The 17,516-nt window shown below is 60.5% G+C and overlaps 1 protein-coding gene across 1 annotated transcript in view; it reads left to right on the top strand.

Annotated features, from left to right (window-relative positions):
* Positions 1-8,872: 8,872 nt before the first annotated feature.
* The window catches only part of LRRC27 (leucine rich repeat containing 27), a 34,729-nt gene continuing 26,085 nt past the window's right edge, over positions 8,873-17,516 (top strand). Inside the window, exons 1-2 of the mRNA XM_044660308.1 lie at positions 8,873-9,112; positions 9,951-10,081. Of these exons, the coding sequence (XP_044516243.1) occupies positions 8,873-9,112; positions 9,951-10,081 (371 nt within the window). The remainder of the gene's footprint in view (positions 9,113-9,950; positions 10,082-17,516) is intronic.

Genomic DNA, 17,516 nt, shown 5'->3' with positions numbered 1-17,516 from the left:
CTCCGAAGGGGTCTCAGCAGAAATGCGGCAGGAATAAAGGCTTCTTCTTGCCCTCCAAGCCCAAGCAGCCCATCTGAAAAAGATCTGGGGGTCTGAGTGTCCTGCCAGCCTGGTGTCAATGTGTGACCCGGCAGACTTGGACTTCAAGAAGGGAGCCAATAGAGGTGGTCGTCCCAGAGAAGCGGACCACAAATGGACGGCCGGGGCCAGCTGAGAAGGACGTTGGGAAGCTTGAGGCTAGCCAGAGGAGGACACGTGGCAGGGCCAGTCCGTGGGATCCAGCATCCCCGAAGGACCCAGAGGCCGGAAGCTGGCAAGGCGAAGGGAGCAGCACGTGCTGCCTTTCTTCAGGAACCCGAAGGGCTGGCCAGCGGAGGAGAGCCTAGAGCTTGGGCACAAGCAGCAGTGGCTGGTGGAAAGGGCAAAGAGGCCGCCTCAGGCTCCACGTCCCAGCGGGCGGGCCGGCGGCTAGAGGCAGCCAGGACCTCCTCCAGAAGCCCCCGGCCAGGGGCTTGTCAGGTGCTTCTGGGCTGGACCAATGCTGGCCTTCCCCGATTCAAACCCACTAAGGAGCTGCTTCCGGGGCCCAAAGGCTCTGGTGGAGGGGAAGGCACAGGAGCAGAGGCGGCCTCCGAACTGTTGTCCTGGTGGAGGCCCGGCTGGCGACAAAAGGCACCGAAGGGATTCGGCCGAGGCTCCAAAGCCATTGAGGGAAGGTGGACGCCCGCGGCTGTGCCTCGCCGAGCGCCAGGGGCCGGGCCAAACTCCGAGAGCCGCCCAGGGGTTTCTTCCAAGACCCCAAGTTTGGCGTCGAGCGCCACAACCAGGGTGCGAAGGCGGCGAGCATCCATCGTCACTCGGGCACAAACCCCGAACGAACCCTCTGGGGAAAGGGCCGGAGAGCCCGGACACCTGGAAACCCCAAAGGAGAGCCAGAGGGGCAGCCTCCGAAGGGAAAGCGAGGGAGCAGGAGACGAGCCGGCCCTCGAGGCAGTCCCCCTCCGTTCGCAGTCCAGGACCCAGGAGGCGGGCGGCTCCTCGGACTCTCCCAAAGGTGGTCCAAACGCCCAAACCAGGAGACGCGAGAAGAATGGCCGGCGGCTGCCCAGAGCTCCCCAGGGAGATCCTCCGTGCAGGAAAGGGGTCCCATGGGTATCCGGAGCTCCCGTGGCCATCTCCTGGAGGGGGGATGCCGTGAGCTCCGGGGCATCTCCCTGGCCGCAGGGATCTCTCTAAAGCCCACGTCTGCCCCCATCCGCCTCTTAGCAGAAGGCACGGGCTGGAATGTTGGGATTTCTGGGTCCCTTTTGGCAGCACGCCCTGACCACGCCACGTGCCTCCTCCTCCCCTGCCCTCCGCCCCTTCTCTCCTCCTCAGCCAGGCGCAGCCCCTGGAGGGAGCCTCTCCCCAGCCCTGGGACTATCAGGGCAGCTCCCGGAGGCCTCACCTCCCCCAGCCCGATCCGGGCACCCGCTGAGCGTTTTAAAGGTATCTGTTGACTGCCCAATCGGGGGAGATGGCCCAGAGCAGAGGCCTAGAGGCTCACTCTGGGTGAGCCGCCCCCGCCCCCTCTGGCCTTCTCTGGGGCCAGGAGAACTGGCCGGGCAAAGCCCCTCTCACACCAGGCTGGCTCAGGGCTCTCATGACCTGCGGTGCTCCGGCAGGGACTTCCTGCCTCGGGACTGGACCAGGGGGCTCTGCGTCCCTGCTGAGGGCCTCACCTCGGAGGAGGTCGCCAGGGGTGCCAGGGGTGGGGGGCTGTGTGGCCTTAATGGTGGCCTCCCCAGTTACTCCAAGACTTCTTGGCCTCTCCTCCCTTCTGGCCCCAGGGGACCCTCCCAGCTGTCCCAGGAAGCTTGGGAAAAGCACCCACTATGTGTAAGGCTCCACGCAAGGCTCTGGGGACACCCGGCCCCAGAGCACAACATTCCACTGGGAGCGAGGGCGGCCCTCCTGAGACCGAGGGGCCACACGTGGAAATGCTTCCCTCAGGATGGCGTCCACCAGTGGAGTCTTTCCATTGGAAGTAGAGGTAGGAAGAGTGTGTCCAGGTGGAGGGGACAGCCTGGGCAAAGAGATGGCAGAGGGAAAAGAAGCGGGAATCTGGATTTGGCTAGAATACGATGAGGAAGAAGGCTGGAGCCAGACTGGGAAAGGCTTTCCACGTTCAACCGAGATATTTGTTCTTGATCCTAGAAGCAACGGGGAGTCGTGGCGGGCTCTTGAGCAGAGGAATGACATGAAGGAATGACTGAGGGAGAAAACCGCTTATTAACGGCTTCCTTCAGCATTGGGGATATGGAGACAAGCGACCCAGCCGCCGCCCTCCAGGGGCTTCCTCTCTAAAAGGGGGGCAGCCTATAAACCGGAGGCAGAAAGCATCCCGGAGAAGGAGAGGACGAGGTTCAGGTCCCCCGTCCTCGAGCCCAAGAGAGAGTCAGAGGAGGAGGAGGAGGTCCCCAGTGCGGGAAACGGCCCCTCCAGTGGGGTGGTGGCCCGGCCCTGGGCAAGAACATGGCCAGGACACATTGGGACGTGGGCACCAGCTTTCTCTGGGCCACACTGATCCCCGGCAAGCTTCTCCTTTTACCCAGCCGGAATCTGAGGCCCAGGGAGGTGGCCCTCCCCGCTTCCCAGCACCCCTGGCAGGCTTCCTGGGTGTCTCTGGGCTTCCAGGGCATCTCTATGGAGATGCTAATTAACTAGGCCAGGCAGGTACCCGCGGCTGCCCCTTCGCGCGTTCTTCCCCATCTCTGCGGAGCTCGGCCCCCGAGCGGGCGATCTCTGCCTCCTTCCTGGCAGGCTGCCTCTTCCCTGCTCGCTCCCCGGAGCCTGGCCAAACGCCCCCATCATTCTCTGCCCCTCAGAGCAACCCCCAGACACACACACACACACACACGTGTGCACACAGAGGCCCAGATACCCACACGCACACACATGATTTCGCCCCGGGGTCTCTGGCGCTTCCTCCTCGGATAGGGAGAGGGTGGCATCGTTGGGCCTCCGGGTCTCTCCAGTTCTCCGGGCCTGCACGGCCCAGGCTCTGGGCTGCCTTGAGCAGAGAGAAGGGAGAGGGAGGAGACATCCAGACCTCCAGCTCAGGGAGGACGTCGGGACCGGGTGGGGGCTTGGAGGTCCAGGCCCGGCCCAGGGCAGCTCTCCAGGGCCAGGCAGACACCTCGGGAAATCAGGACGGACTTCCTGGTGGCCAGAGACCTGGTCAGGTAACTCGTCTTGCTTCCTCTTCCGGGCCCGGGGGACGGAGGCTCCGGGAAGCCCACCTGGCATCCGCCCAGCCTGACTTCTGATCCCACCTCCTGCGCCCCTTCCTCACCCTCCCTAAAGGCAGGCTTGCTGTCGGCTCCGAGTCAAGGAGGGGCAGAAGAACCAGCCTTGGCGCACCCCAGCCAGGAGCCGCTCATGCCCTAGCGGCACTGCGGGCTGTGCCCTCCCACTCTCCCTTAGGCGGCCCCGCCACTGCCACGAGGCCTGGCTGCTTCCCTCCCTCCGCCTTGGCCCGCCTGGCACTGAGAGCCCAGCTCTGGCCTTTGCTTTCCTGACCCAGGGGTGGGTGGAACTTCACGAGCTGCTTCCCTCTGGCTTCTGCCACGCTCTCGTCCACCACTGGTGCCATCATTCAGGGTACCCCACGGTGAGAGTTCGGGACTTCCTCCTACTTGGGCAGGACTCGGCCTCAGGGCACAAACCCACCAGGGCAGCTAGTGGGGGGGGGGGGAGAAAGGAATGTTTTTTCTTGGGGTATTAGCAGGCCCCGTGGGCAGCCCTGGGAGCTGGAAGCAGCCCGGAGGACGCCCACAGGGGCCCAGCGGAACTACACTGCTCCTCCCCAAGCTCCTCTAGGGCAGGGGCCGGGGCGGGCATCCAGCGGGCACTCACCAGAGGCTCGCCCACTGGCCTCGGGATGACTCCCACGGAATGGGGGACCGGCCAGCCCTCGGGAGTCGAGGCAGCTGCGGCTGACTCCATCCCTCTGTGGACTCCGAGGCCTGACGAGGTCCCTCTGGAGGTGGACCCGGGAAGGCCAAGGCCCCGTGTGTGGCCCTGCCAGGCTTTGGGGGCCGCGAGGGGGGAGCAGGCTCTCCTCAGCACAGTCACCCTGATCTGCCCCTGAGCCCAGCACAGCCACAGGCGCGAGGCAGCTGGGACAGGTGGGGAGCAGAGTCTCGGGAGGGCCCCAAAGGAGCCGGAAGGCCACCCCTTTGGAATGAGCTCGTGGGGCCCAACGCTTGGCACCAGGCCCGCGTCGGCCCCGCCTGCAGGGAGCGCAGGGAGGGGTCCCCAGGTTGGGCTTCTGCCCTCGCCCAGGGCTCTCAGCAAACATCCCCTGGCAAGAACCGACGACGACGACGTCCGGCTGCCCGTTGGTGCCACGAGGGAGATGCCGCACTACCTGGCGCTGCTGGCTTCTACTGAAAAGAACGGGAGACCACCAGAAGGGCACCCCAAGGCCTCGGGGCCACCCCTGGGTCCGGGAGAAGCCCAGAGAATATCGCCGGCATCCATCTCAACCAGAGCTGCCTTTGAGGGTGGGAGCTGAGATAAAGACAGCGAGAGCTTAGAAAGACGGTGTTTGGGGGCAACGAGGGAGCTCAGTGGAGAGAGTCAGGAGGTCCTGGGTTCCGATCTGGCCTCATGCATTTCCTAGCTGTATGACCCTGGACAAGTCACTTAACCCTGACTGCCTATCTTGCTGCGTTTCTGTCTTAGAATTGACACGAAGCCAGAAGGCAGGGTTTCTCCCATTTGTGGGGCCCCCACTGGACCCTTTTTTCCATTCCTTGGTTTGGGGGGTCCCCAGAGAGAAGACCCCCCAGTTCTCATTGCACTCATTTAGGGAAGGCTCCAGCGGGTCAGGGTAAGAAGCCCTTCTGTTCCTCCCCGAATCTCCCTCTGTTGCTGCCTGGGCCCCCCACCTTACAGACCCCGTCCAGAGATTTCGGGGAGCCCAAGAATGAAGGCTCAGGGATGCAGAAGAGGATCGGGGCTGCCCCGGACTATTCCTAAACCACGAAGGCAGCCTCCGGCACCAGCGCTATCCAAGGAGCCATCCGTGGCCCAATTACTAGCGGTGTGATCCTAGGCAAGTCCCCTAACCCCTGCCTGCCTCGAGTTCCTTGACTGTAAAATGGGTATCATCAGAGCCCCTGGCACCCAGAGCTGAATGAGGTATCCAGCAGGTGCTCAATAAATACCTGTTCCTTCCCTGGCCCCTCTCCCGCTTCCTGCTGTCCTTCCTGAAACGCCACAGCCAGAGCCCAACACAGCATGCCCGAGAGGTCTGCCCAGGCGGGGCTTTGGCCAACGGGGCTCCCCCCCCCCCAGGAAGCGCTGGCTCTTCTGCAGATCCAGGCTGGCGCTAGCTTGCTGGGATGCCCCATGGCGCATAGTGGTCCTACACTGACCTTGGGGTCCACTCAGCCTGTCGGATCCTTTTCAGACACTACAGTCTGACCACACCCTTCCCGCCCAGTGCCTGGATCCAAACTCTCTCTTCTGGCTTCTCCCATCCAGGGTGAGCATTGGGGGAAGCAGGTGCCAGGGAGCCGCCCCCTTCCTCTGTTGCTCCCTCCGTCTGTGACCCCCTCAAATGGCTTCTCGGCAGTGAAGCCAAACTCCATGGCTCTGCCCGCTGGGCATCGGGGCGGGCACTGCCCCTCCCGGCCCCCTGCCAGTCGGGTCCTGTTTCTCTCCTCGGGCTACAGATGAAGAAGCAGGGCCGGACGGGCCCCCCAGGAAGCGCGGCCAACTGGGGCGCTTATTATGCGGGGGAAGAAGGGCCCGGCCAGCCGCCCTCCAGGCCCCGCCCAGTGGGTTAACGTCCCAGATGGACGGGGCGTCGGAGAAGAGGCCCCCCGGCAGGCTTGGGGCCGCCTCCATTCCCAGGGGAGCCCCCGAGAGCGCTTCTCTCGGCCCCCCACAATCGCTCCGCAGCCCCCCCCCCAAGCCCGAGAGGGGCGGGGCCACGTGAGCGGCCCCCCCCAGGCACCGCTTTCCGCTCCGGTGCCTTCATCCTCGAGGAGAGCCGAGTTCAAGTTCGAGTCCTCACGCCGTCCGTGGATGCTGGGAACGTCACTGAACACCGAGCACCTCAGGGACCTGTCAGAGATGCTCAGCGGCCAGGGGCTGGTCTACACCACGCAAGGCTGTGGGCAGTGTCTGGAGCAGCTGGCCTAAGCCCTGGGCATGGCCGTCCGCTGCTCTCCCCCCAAGCAGTCTTTTCTGCCGTGATCACCGCCCCACCCCCACCCCCAACTGACAGATGGGGAAACTGAGGTTGGGGGGAAGATGACCCCCCCCCGAGTTGGAGGAAGGGGCAGTGGCAGGATTCGAACTCAGATCTTTCGGGAGCCCCGGGGTGCTTGAGGAACGCAGTAAGAATCACTCCCTCCATAGGGGGAGGGCGGATTGGGGCGTGTAGGTCACGTGACCCGTAGGGTCATGACGTCAGGGAGCTGCTCTCCGCCCGAACGATGGAGGCGGGGCCCGAGACTCTGCGCCTGCGGCCTGCTGGGGAGGAGCAAAGCCTAGTTGCTGGGCCCCACTGAGCAAGCGTACTAACCTTAGGCCTCCGACCAGTCCCGGCCCAGGACCTGCTCGTTGCGCAGGCGCATACGAAAGCGCAGGTCCCTTTGTGTTTCCCATCCCAGCGTTCCTCGGTTTCCATGGCGACAGCTGGGTTCATCCTCAAGCCCCCAAGCTCTACTGCCGGCGGCGACTAAGGTCCTGGTAGGGGAGGCCAGAGAGGCGCGGCAGGTAAGGCGTTCCGGATACCGGACTGAAACCCGACCCAGGTTTCGAGCCTGACAGCCCCCACACACACTGTAAACCAATGGCGGCCCCTCCCGCCGGACCCCTCTCCTATTTCCTTCCATGGGGGCGGGGGAGGAAAGAGCATTTATTAGGCACTTACTGTGTTCATCTTCATTCCTGCGAGGAAGAGGGGCTATTATAGCCCCATTTTACAGAAGAGGAAACTGAGGCAGGCCGGCTCCCTCTGTCTGAGGCCAGTCCTGATGTCACATGATTCCCTGTCACACGCTGAGCCTTTACCTTGGTCATCTGGGACAACTGCTGTTCGGAGATGAGCTGCTTGAAGCTACCTGCACTCCCCCCCCCCCCCCAATTACTCAGAGGCCTCCGTATGCCGAGGGAGCGCCATAGGCTTTCCCGCTGCTTCTCACTTCTCTGTTGTTCGTATGCCCTGGGCTTGGGATAGAAGCCCTTCATAAGTGTCTGTTGTTGTCTGCCAGACAGAATGGGAGGATGCCCAGCAGGCGGCTAGCGGTAAGCGCCTCTTTCATGGCCGGACCTGGGCCAAGGAGGATGGACAAGAACAGAGAGAGACTTGAGGCAGGCAGACCCCCAGCAGCTATTACAGGTGGGAGGCGGTGGGAGGAGTCTGCACCAGGGTAGGGGCAGGATCAGAGGAGAGAAGAGAGTATAGAGGAGAAATGCTGCAGAGGGGAAATAGACCAGAGCCGGCCAGAAGGGAAATCAACCAGAGATGCTGCAGGGCTGAAATCCACAAGAGATGCTTCAGAAGTGAAATGGACTAGCGAGGCTACAAAGGAGAAAACTGACCAGAGCTGGTTCAGAGGTAAAATGGACCAGAAATGTTGCAGAGGTGAAATAGACCACTTATGTTGCATGGGTGAAATCCACAAGAGATGCTTCAGAAGTGAAATGGACTAGCGAGGCTACAGAGGTGAACTCAAAAGACTTTGGTACCACATTGGTCCTAGAGGAGGACTAGAGTTGAGTCCAGGATGCCCCCTGGGTTGGGAGTCAGAGGGACTAGGGAATGAGGGTGTCCTCAGCAATGATAAGGAAGCTGGGGAAGGGGGAAGGTTTATTAGAGTGGAGAGGAAGGTAAGGAATTCTGTTTTGGACATGCTGAGTTTGACACGTTGGTGGGACTAATAGTTCGAAATGTCCAAGAGAAAGGCAACCAGCACTTTGGTGAAGGACATCAACTTCGTAGCCTGGCTAAAGGAGCTCGGGCTGTGTATAAGGAGAAGAGAAGCGGCTGGGAGATGGGGAGACGCTTTCTCAGGTCTTCAGGTGCTCTGGCAGGAGTGGAGACAAGCCCCGTAGCATGGCTCCACAGAGAAGTTCGTCTGTGGGTGAACACGTCGATGGTGAATCCCGGTTCTGGTGGCGGGCCTTCTCTCTGCCGAGTTAAGCCCTGGCTGCTTGGGCCCACACCACATGCTTCCGTGTTTTTCCTGACAGAGCTGAGGTCTTAGCTTGGCAACTTTCTCTCCTGGTTTCTTGTCCTGCCCTCCAGGGCCACGTGAGCAGGCCTAGTGTCTCCCTCACAAGGCAGCCGCACAGAGGGGGAGAGACAGAGAGAAGAAAGCAGGGCAGAGCCAGAGACTGGGTACATTTTACATACACGCGTGCACCGTTTGTGAGCTCTCACCGGGTGCCAGGCACAGAGCTAATAGGCAAAATTGAGAACACAAAAACGAGCATCCAAACAGCTCCTCCCCTCGAGGTGCTTCCATTCTCATTGAGGAAGGTAGCCCCAGAGAGAGCCTCGTGAAGTTGGGGCATGGCTGGCAGGGGTCCCTGCACAGAGGGAGGACCCAGCCTCCCTTAGGGCAGCAGCAGCGGCCACCAAGTGTGAGAGCCCTGGCCGGCAGCCTTTTCTCTGGGCTGCCCCTTCCAGACAGCCGTAAAAGGCGCTCCCAGGCCCTTGCAGCTGGGGTCCTCCAGACGATCACCAAGAACTCTGGCAGGATGCCGTGTGCCCATCTCTCCTCGTTTGGTGTTTCTGTTTCAGGTCACTACCTAGCACCAAGGATGGGGCTTGCTTGGCCAAAGGACTAGCCCTCTGTCGTGCTGGAAGATGGAGGGGAGCTATTCTGTGACGGAGTCGCCACCACCGCCACCCCTGCCGCCGCCGCTGACGCTCCTCGACTTCTCGGAGAGTGGCGCCGTCAAAGCCAGGACCCTGTCGATCACCCTCCCCAAAGACGTGCAGAATGTCATTGAAGGCATCCTCTTCTCCCCGTCCCTTGTTCTGGACTTGAGCAAAAGAGGCCTTGAACAGTTAAATGAGGAAATCTTCAAAATCCCTCATCTGAAAGTGAGTCGCCAAACGCTGCCGCCCGGCTTTGCTCCTGCCCCCACCAGTGTCCTGGGGGCGCCCGCATTCCCCGAGGACGAGGCTCAGGCCCTCGTGGGGGAATCCTTTCAGGCACCGAGCCCTAAGCACGGAGAGCTCGGAACGGTGTGTCATTGGCGGGGAGGGACCAACCGTTAGACCGTGGCCCGAGACACGAGGGCCGGGGAGAGTGTTAGAGAACGGCTCTGATACCCCGGGCCTGGCGAGTGCCCGGCAGAAGCCGGCATGCGGCTCAGCGTGCTCGTGGCTTTCCTCAGCAGCCGCCTGGTTCCTTAAGAATGAGCCTCTTAGGGGCAGCTGGGTAGCTCAGTGGATGGAGAGCCAGGCCTAGAGACGGGAGGTCCCGGGTTCAAATCTGGCCTCAGACACTTTCCAGCTGTGTGACCCTGGTCAAGTCACTTGACCCCCATGGCCCACTGTTGCCGCTCTTCTGCCTTGGAGCCAGTACGCAGTATTGACTCCAAGATGGAAGGTGAGGGGTTAAAAAGAAAAGAGGGAGCCTCCTAGGATTGCCCAGGTGTTGGCCTGGGTCTGGGCACCCCAGAGTATTGGCGAGAGGAGCCGGGGTGGCCCTGGCTTGTGCGTGGGAATGGCCCGTCCCAGGAGTATTCGCCTGGGGCGTGGGGGTGGGGAGGAGGGCGTTTTCCTGGCCTGGCGGAGCCCCGACGAGCTTCCTCCATCCGTGCAGTGAAAAGGAGCTCATGGGACTGGGGAGCCCCCGCTGGCGCAGGGGCCGGTGCAGGCTGAGGCGCCCCAACCTAATTCTGTTCTCCGTGTTTGTTTGTGCTTCTCCCACTAGCAATTGCATCTCCAAAGAAACGAACTCAGCATCATTCCCAAAGACTTCTTTCAGCTCCTGCCAAGCCTCGTTTGGCTGGATCTCCGGCATAATCAGATCAGAGCCATTCCTTCGGGGATCGGCGCTCACAAGTAAGACTTCCTTCCGCTTCTCCCCCTGCGGGCCCTTTGGCGGCCCTTTCCTTCGGGGGGCACCTCAGGAACCAGAAGGGCGGGGCGGGGGCCCCCGGATGCCTCCCTGCCGGCTCGTCTCCGGGGCAGGGCTGGGAGCGGGCGCTCCGTTCTGGCTTCCTCCCACAGAACTAGCTGGCGGTCCTTAGAGGGCTTCGAGGGCTGGGACGGTCAGCAGAGTGGGAAGGCCTCGACTCCAGGACCCGCACGGGCCTGAGTGACGCCAGGGACCGAGTCAGGGACTCCCCTCTCTCTCTCCTCTCTGGAGAAGCAGGCCGGGAAGGGGCTCCCCTGGCACATCCCCACCCTTCGGCCTTTGCCTTTGGGGAGCTGCTCCTACCAGCTTGGCACAGCCGCCGTGAGCCTGCAGGGAGGCACAGACGGGGCCCGGCGGCTCTCGCGGCTCAGAAGTCGTGCCAGACTCCCCTCCCTACGCGCCCCCCGGGACACCGAGATCCGCCAAGTCCAAAATGGAGCCACGCCCGCCACGGCCCTCTGCCCGGCTGGCACGCACGCCTTCCACTCTGCTCCCCCTGCCCGCCCCGCGTGGCCTGCCTGGAAGTCCGGGGCCTTCCCCAGGAGCAGGGCAGCGTGCGGGGAGACACAGCTTCTGGTCTGCCAGCGTCTCTTCCCTGGTCTCGTCCCCTCTCCTCCTCCACGGCAGCCCGATGCCGCCCGCCCCGGCCTCTCCTCCCTCCCTTCCGTCCCCTCCTCCAGGCCGGCTTCAGCATCCTTAAATATCGCGTCACGTCTGTGCTCGGCCTTCCGGGGTCCTCCGCCCCGGGCCGCCGGGTCCACTCCAACATCTGTGTGGATTCCCAAGGCCGGCGCAGGACGAGCTAGGAGAAAGGAGCCGGGGCTTCCCCGGCCGCGTCACCTTGGTCAAGTCCCTCCTCCTGGGACCAGGACGTGGCCGAGCTGGCAGGTCGTGTCTGAAGGGCAATCCCTTCCGTGGCCTCCTGGAGCAGAGGCCGGGCGGTACCGGGGCTCCCAGACGGGCCCTCCTCAGGTGTCCTCGTGTCCCCAGGCCGCAGGCCTTTAAGCGTTTCATAAACATTCATTGGGCTTCAGAGGGAAGTCTCGGCCTCCCGAGGAGGCCGGCCTGCCCTGGGGCCCTCCTGCCCGGCTCACACTCCCTTTTCGTGGCTCTCCTCACCTTCCCTTTCCTCCCTCCCAAGCCCTCGCCTTCCCCAGCCAGTGATGGACCACCTCCCCAGGCTCCAGATCCAGCCCTCCTCTCGCCCCAGCTTGCTGCCCGTCCCCGAGCTTCTGGGCCTCTCTGGGCAGCCAGCCAGGAGCCAGGGAGAAGGCGGCCGTCTCTGCGTGCCGTGCCGGAGCTCCCCCTTACACCCGGCCCTCCTCTCCCGCTTCGGTGTCTCGCCTGGCCTGGCCTGGCCTCTTCCTGCCTCTCCCGGCTCTGACGGGTCTTCCTGAGGGGCACACGTGGCTCTGCCTTCCTCCTGCTCAGGCAGCCTCTCTTCTGGCCTTCTCCGTCTGGCGTGGGAAGCCTCCGCCACGGACCTCCGACCCGCCTTCCGAATGTGGCTGCCCGACGTGTCCCTTTCTGGCTAGCCTCAGTCACTCACTAGCCGCTCCCTGAACGAAGGCCTCCATTTCCTCCCTCTGGGCGTTTGCTCATGCCATGCCCCATGTCCTAGCAATCCCTCTTTCCTCTTAATCGTCCCTCCCTTCCCCACGTCCCGTATTCAGTCAGTTACTCCGTCCTTGGATCCTTGCTGTGACCAGATGGAGGGCGACGAGAAGCCAGCGAGTCCGGCGAGGGCTTTCTGCCTCCAAGTCCAGGCCAGCCCCCATGGGATGGGGAGTAGATGTGTGCCCCGAGCGCTGCTGCTCCGCGGCTCGCCGAGTGCCAGGGCCCGGCCTGGGCCCAGAACGCCGCCGCCTCTTCGGTTCGCCCTTCTTTCCGTGACCGTTTGGCTAAGGTTTGGGGCTGTCACTTTGGGTCGCGCCTTGAGCCCCTTTGCTTTTCCGAGTCTCGGATCCGTTCCATTCCGTGGCTCCCGTCTTGGAATGTCGGATTTCCACTCTTTTCCGTGGGATGGACCTTCTCTTTCCCGGACTGAATGCTCTGCCGCCGGTCTTAGTCGCTTTTCTGTGGGGGTGATGGGGGGGAATGGTGGGGTTTAGTCTCTCGACTTGTCCGGCTCCTGCTAGGAGTCCCCTCTTCGAGAGTCACTTCTCTTCAGGCTTGGCGCCTTCTGCTTTTCTTCTTCCCTCCCTGGATTCGTGTCGCCTCTTTGACGAGACTCGCCACCGCAGACTTCAGTAAATATCTCTTAAGGTCCTGCGTGCCAGGCCCCGTGCTTAGCGCTGGGACTACACCGAAGTAAAGAAAACCAGCTGGACTGTCCTCCAGCAGCTACGTTCTCGTCAGAGATGATGCTCTATAAGAGGAAGCTGAAAGGCTTGGGGGGGCAGGAAGGTGGCACAAAATACAGAAGGGAGAGCTTCCCGGACAGTTCCAGAAGGTCTCCGTCCCCTAGAAAGGAAGGCTCCGAGCACCCATGTTGGAAAACGGAGGATCATTCTCTTCATTGTTCCTCTTCCAATTTATTCTGGGTTTTCATTTTCCTTTTCAACCATCCTGGAGCCTGGTCTCTAGGGAGTAAGTCCGTGCTTCATCGGGCATTGGGTCAGTTTCTTTTGTCTGGTAATACTGAATTTCAAGAAGTTTGTCATTTATTTGGGGCTTGGGGGCTCAGGCTTCCAGCTTTGGGCTCCTCTCGACAGATTTATCTCTTTGTGTTCCAGGTCTTTAATGACATTTTCTTCCTCTTCAAATCTTCAGTCTTTCTGGCCTCTTTTCCTCATCTTTCCGTGTTTCTCACTTTCTGACTCCCTCCTCTCCTTTGATGGTGAGTGAGTTTAGCCCGGGAATTTTGGACCAGAATGCTGCTTCAGCCTCTTCCTTCCGGGGAAATTCACTTCTCACTGGATGTAGCCGCAGCCCTCAGCGGGGTGATGGGGGATATGACCACAGCAGCACCTCCAGCTCAATTCCAGGGGTGGGGGGGCAGGACTATTCCCCACTGAATTTTCCTCTCCTTTCCTTCGGGCCCAGTGTTCCTAACCCCTGTCAGAGCCCTGGCTCTTCTTTCCTCTTTTGACTGAGCTCAATCAAAGTCTGCCTCTTTTTTCAGGGCCCAGAGAAGCGGAGGAGGATGTTCTGCTCAGTCTCTGCAGCCTGGGGGCTCTTGAACCTGGGGGGTCACCCCAAGCGGGGGGAGTCCAATTCCCCCAGCTTTGGTTCCCTCCCTCCCACCTCCTCATGTGTCTGTACCCAGCGGTCATCTTCTGCCTGTGGGATGGGCTGGGGGACGGATGAGGACGGAGGCGGGCGTGTGCTGTAGGAGAGTCCCTTCATGGTCTCTTGCGTGGGTCGTGGAGGCCAGTAGAGAAGGGGTCCCACCTAGGTGAACACCTAAAGCACTTGCGTTCTGCAGTGTTCGTCCCAGAGGCCGCTGCTGCCTTCTCCTCTTGCCGCCTTGTCTTATGGATCTGGCTGTGGCTCTGCTGCCTCTGGCACCCCTTTCCCCTTTGGGAGTTAACGGGGCCAGGCCTCCCTCTTGTTGGGACCCTTCCTGGCCGGGCTCAGACCCCCACGGTGCTCACCCAGCCTTTCCTCTCCTGAGCCTCGGCACCGACTCCAGCCCTGAGAATGGGCGTCCCACTGGCCTCCCTCCCTCCAGAAGGCTCTTCCTGGTCTTTTAGCCTCTCGTGCTTCTTGGCTAATGATGGCCAACCAGCACTTAGGAAGCAGTCACCGACCAGGGCTGCCATGCAGAGGGAGGCCTACACGACAGCCTCTGCACCTCCTTCCTACACATTCTGGGTTTCCTTCTGGGTCGGCATGTTCTTGTCCTCTGGCAGAGTGACCCGGAACATGCTCTCATCATCTCCCGTTTTACAGAAAGGGAGGCTGGAGCTGAGAGAGGGACAGACTTACACTCAGGTCCTCCTGACCATCGCTTGGCTCCCCCCTCCCACAATCAGTCATTGTGGTGCCCCCCCAAGCTGCCGGTCGTGTGGGAGACGCTGTGCTCTGCCCATAGAGATCTGTTCTGCAGAGCCGGGGACGTGCCGTGTACGCACACCATCGCAGCAGCTCAGAGATCAGGAAATGGCTTTATTGTAATGGTGTTTGCGCCGAGTGTCAAAGGAAAGAAGGGATGCTAAGAAACCGGTATAGACAGGAGAGACCGAACGCTTATGCAGCACCTACTGTGTGCCAGGCACTGTGCGCTTAGGGCTTTTTAGAAATGTGACCTCATTTGAGCCTTACAGCAACCCTGCGAGGTTAGTGCTAGTGTTCTTCCCATTTTATATTTGAGAAAACTGAGTCATACAGAGCTTAAGTGACTTGCTCAGGGTCCTGCAGTTAGTGTCTGAAGCTGGATTTTAACTCGGATCCGCCTGACTTTGAGGGGAGCCAAAATGAAGACACAGAGATGGGAGAAGTGTTGTATGAGGAACAGCAAGAAATCCATTCTTGCTGGATGGAAAGATAGGAGAAGCGTCATCGTGACAAAACGGCATCGGTAAGCTCTTTGTCCAGGGCTTTCCAAGCCAAATGATAGGGACCAAACAAGATGGCAGACAGAGCAGGAGGGAGCCGGGCCACTAGCCCCCTCCACCGCTCCTCCAGCGGGGCTCCAGATGAAAACTCCTACCCAGAGCCAGTCAAAATCCAGAGCTTCTCAGGCAAAAGGAAATAGTGTCGGCAGCTAGAAAGCAAGCATTCGAGTCTGCCCCTCCCCCCAGAAGCACGCAAGATTTGGCAGTCAGTACCTGTAAGGAGTGGCGAGCATGGAACACTCTTCCAGAAGGCACGTGATCTAGATTTATAGCCTGAAATGACGGGCCCAGCAAAACTGAGTCTGCTCCAACGCATGCCTGATGGGAGACCAGGAGCCACGGAGTAGCTTGAAGAGAAGCATGAGAGTAAAGGGAACCACAGAAAGGTAAATATGATGCCGAAGCAAGAGAACACTGTGTTCAGTAACAGCAGTATTGTTTGAGGTGGAACCAAGCGTTCGGACTAGTTCATACATTGAGATTAACTAGGAGGGAAAATGTTCTTCACCTCCTAAGAAAGAATTCATAGAAGAAAGCATGTATTCTGTGCTCACACACACACACACACACACACACACATACACACACACACACCATTGGCCTTCTCTAATGCAGACTTGAGAGGAGGAGAGGGAGACAACTTGGAATTCAAAATGTAGCCCCCCCCCCAATATTTTAATTTTAAAAACATATATTTGTATACATGAATTCCGTAGGGTCGTGCCCACATTGTTCAGCTTGTTTACTTCTCTTTCTCCCTTCCGAATTCCTTCTTTCCACTTTGCAGTATTTTGTTTTTTCCTTTTTTTTTAACCAATTACACGTAATAAATGTCCGCATAAGTTACCTGATCCAAATCATCTCCCTCCCCCGGGCCTCCCCCCTCCCAGGGCTGGCAGACAATTCACCTGGGTCATACCTATATTATCATGCAAAATGTATTTCCATGTTGCTCATTTTTGTCAGTGAATACTCTTAAAACCCAAACCCCAAAGCATAAACCCAAGTAAGCAGGTGGAACGTCGCGTGCTTCGATCTGCCTTCCGACTCCCCGGTTCTTCCTCTGGAGGCGGATGGAGGGCGTTCTCTGTGCCGAGGCCCTCAGAATGGCCCGGATCGTTAGATTGCTGCGAGCCGCTACGTCCGTCCCCGCCGACCATCCCATAATATTGCCGTTCCTCCCGGTTCTGCCCACTTCCCTCTGCAGCAGTTCATGGGAGTCTTCCCAGCTTTTCCTGGAATCGTCTTGTGTATTTTTCAAAGGGAAACAAGCAGCCAGCGATTCGGAAAGGCCTCGTGTCCGGGTGACTGGACGGTTGTGGGCCGGCCCAGGAAGTCACCGAAAATGGGAGCCACGGGGGGGACCTCCGTGGTTTGGACGGCTTCGAATTAGAACAGAGAAGAGGCAGCAGGGCAGGAAGGGGGAGGAATGGCGGGTGCCCAGAGTCCCACACAGCGGCCCTCCCTCCCTTGGACCTCATACAGGGCGAAGCCAGCCAACTCCCACTCTGGCAATAACACCGTGAAAAGGAACCGTCGGGAGAAATGTAAGAACTTCCGCGAGCTCAGTGCTTCGTGGCGATCCAGGGGGCGGATGAGATTCGCAGAGCAAATGAGACACGCCGCATGTGGCCGGGTGCAAGTGGGTGCGCATTGGCTCCACACCTTTATTTCGGGGGGGGGGGTGAGTGTGCGCGTGTGCCGAGGAGAGCGGCAGGGACAGTGTTAGCTGAAAAAAGAAATCACACCTTAAAAGGGCGCCCCGAAGCCCGAGGGAGTGGCCCACAGAGCCTTGGGCTCTCTTTTGCTCGGATTCGCACTCGGGCCTGGGAGCCGGGAGAGGCCAGGGAGCACGACGAGGTCTCCTGCCTCCTGGCGTGGCCACATCGAATCGGAGGGACCCCAGCATGCCGCTGGCCTGCCCAGCTCGACCAAAAGGCGACCTTTAGAGGGAAGGCCGAGGCGTGTGGGCAGTGCAAAGCCCGTGGCAGGCCGGAGCTGGCCAGCCCGAGGGCAGGAGAGGTCAGGGATGAGTGGAGGCAGAGAAGCCTGGGGGAGGGGGCCAGAGCAGAGCCCTGGGGAGCATCGGCCAGCGGGGGCTGGATGTGGAAGAAGGTGAACCGAGTCAAGCCCAAGAAAACCCCAGAGAGAAAGCAAGAGCAGGAGGGGCTGGTCCCCGGGGCAGAGGCTACCGAGGCATAAGAGCATCCGTAGAGCCTCTGCTGTGGGCCAGCAGGCCCTGGAGGTGGGCCCTGCTAGTATTATCAGCCCTGTTTTATCGATTGGAAAACTGGGGCAAACAGCAGTTAAGGGACTTGTAAGTACCTGAGGCTGGATTTGAACTCGGGTCTTCCTGACCCAAGGCCTCTGCGGAGAAGAGCGCTGGGTGTGGCCAGCCTTGGGTTGGTGTATATGAAAGAAAAGCAAGCCGAGCAGAATAGCTTGAAGGGCTCCAGGACCTGACAGGATTGGCAGGAGCCAAGCTGAAATGGGGGAATGGCGGGCCAAGAGAGGAGGGAGGCCGGGGAGTGCCCTCTGCTGGAGGACGGGGATGGCGCTGGGATCTGGGGCCCAGCCATGGGGGGAGGAGGAGGAGGAGGGCAGGCAGGATGGGCGAAGGCCTTTGAAGAGAGCAGAAAGGGAGAAGAGGGAGCTCTCGGGCTTCTCGGCAGACTCCGGGGCCGGGCCTTCCCCAGAAACCTGGAGAAGAATGCGTGGGGCCAGCGGGGTAGAGAATCCCCCAAACTGCAGGGAGGTCTCAGGGGAGAGCAGATGAAATAAATCTGTGGTGGGCCCCGCT

Source organism: Gracilinanus agilis, chromosome 2 (assembly GCF_016433145.1).
Source record: "Gracilinanus agilis isolate LMUSP501 chromosome 2, AgileGrace, whole genome shotgun sequence".
In the NCBI taxonomy this organism is placed as follows: Eukaryota; Metazoa; Chordata; class Mammalia; order Didelphimorphia; family Didelphidae; genus Gracilinanus; species Gracilinanus agilis.
Note: the sequence above shows the minus strand (reverse complement) of the source record. Positions and strands in the feature narration are given on the sequence as shown.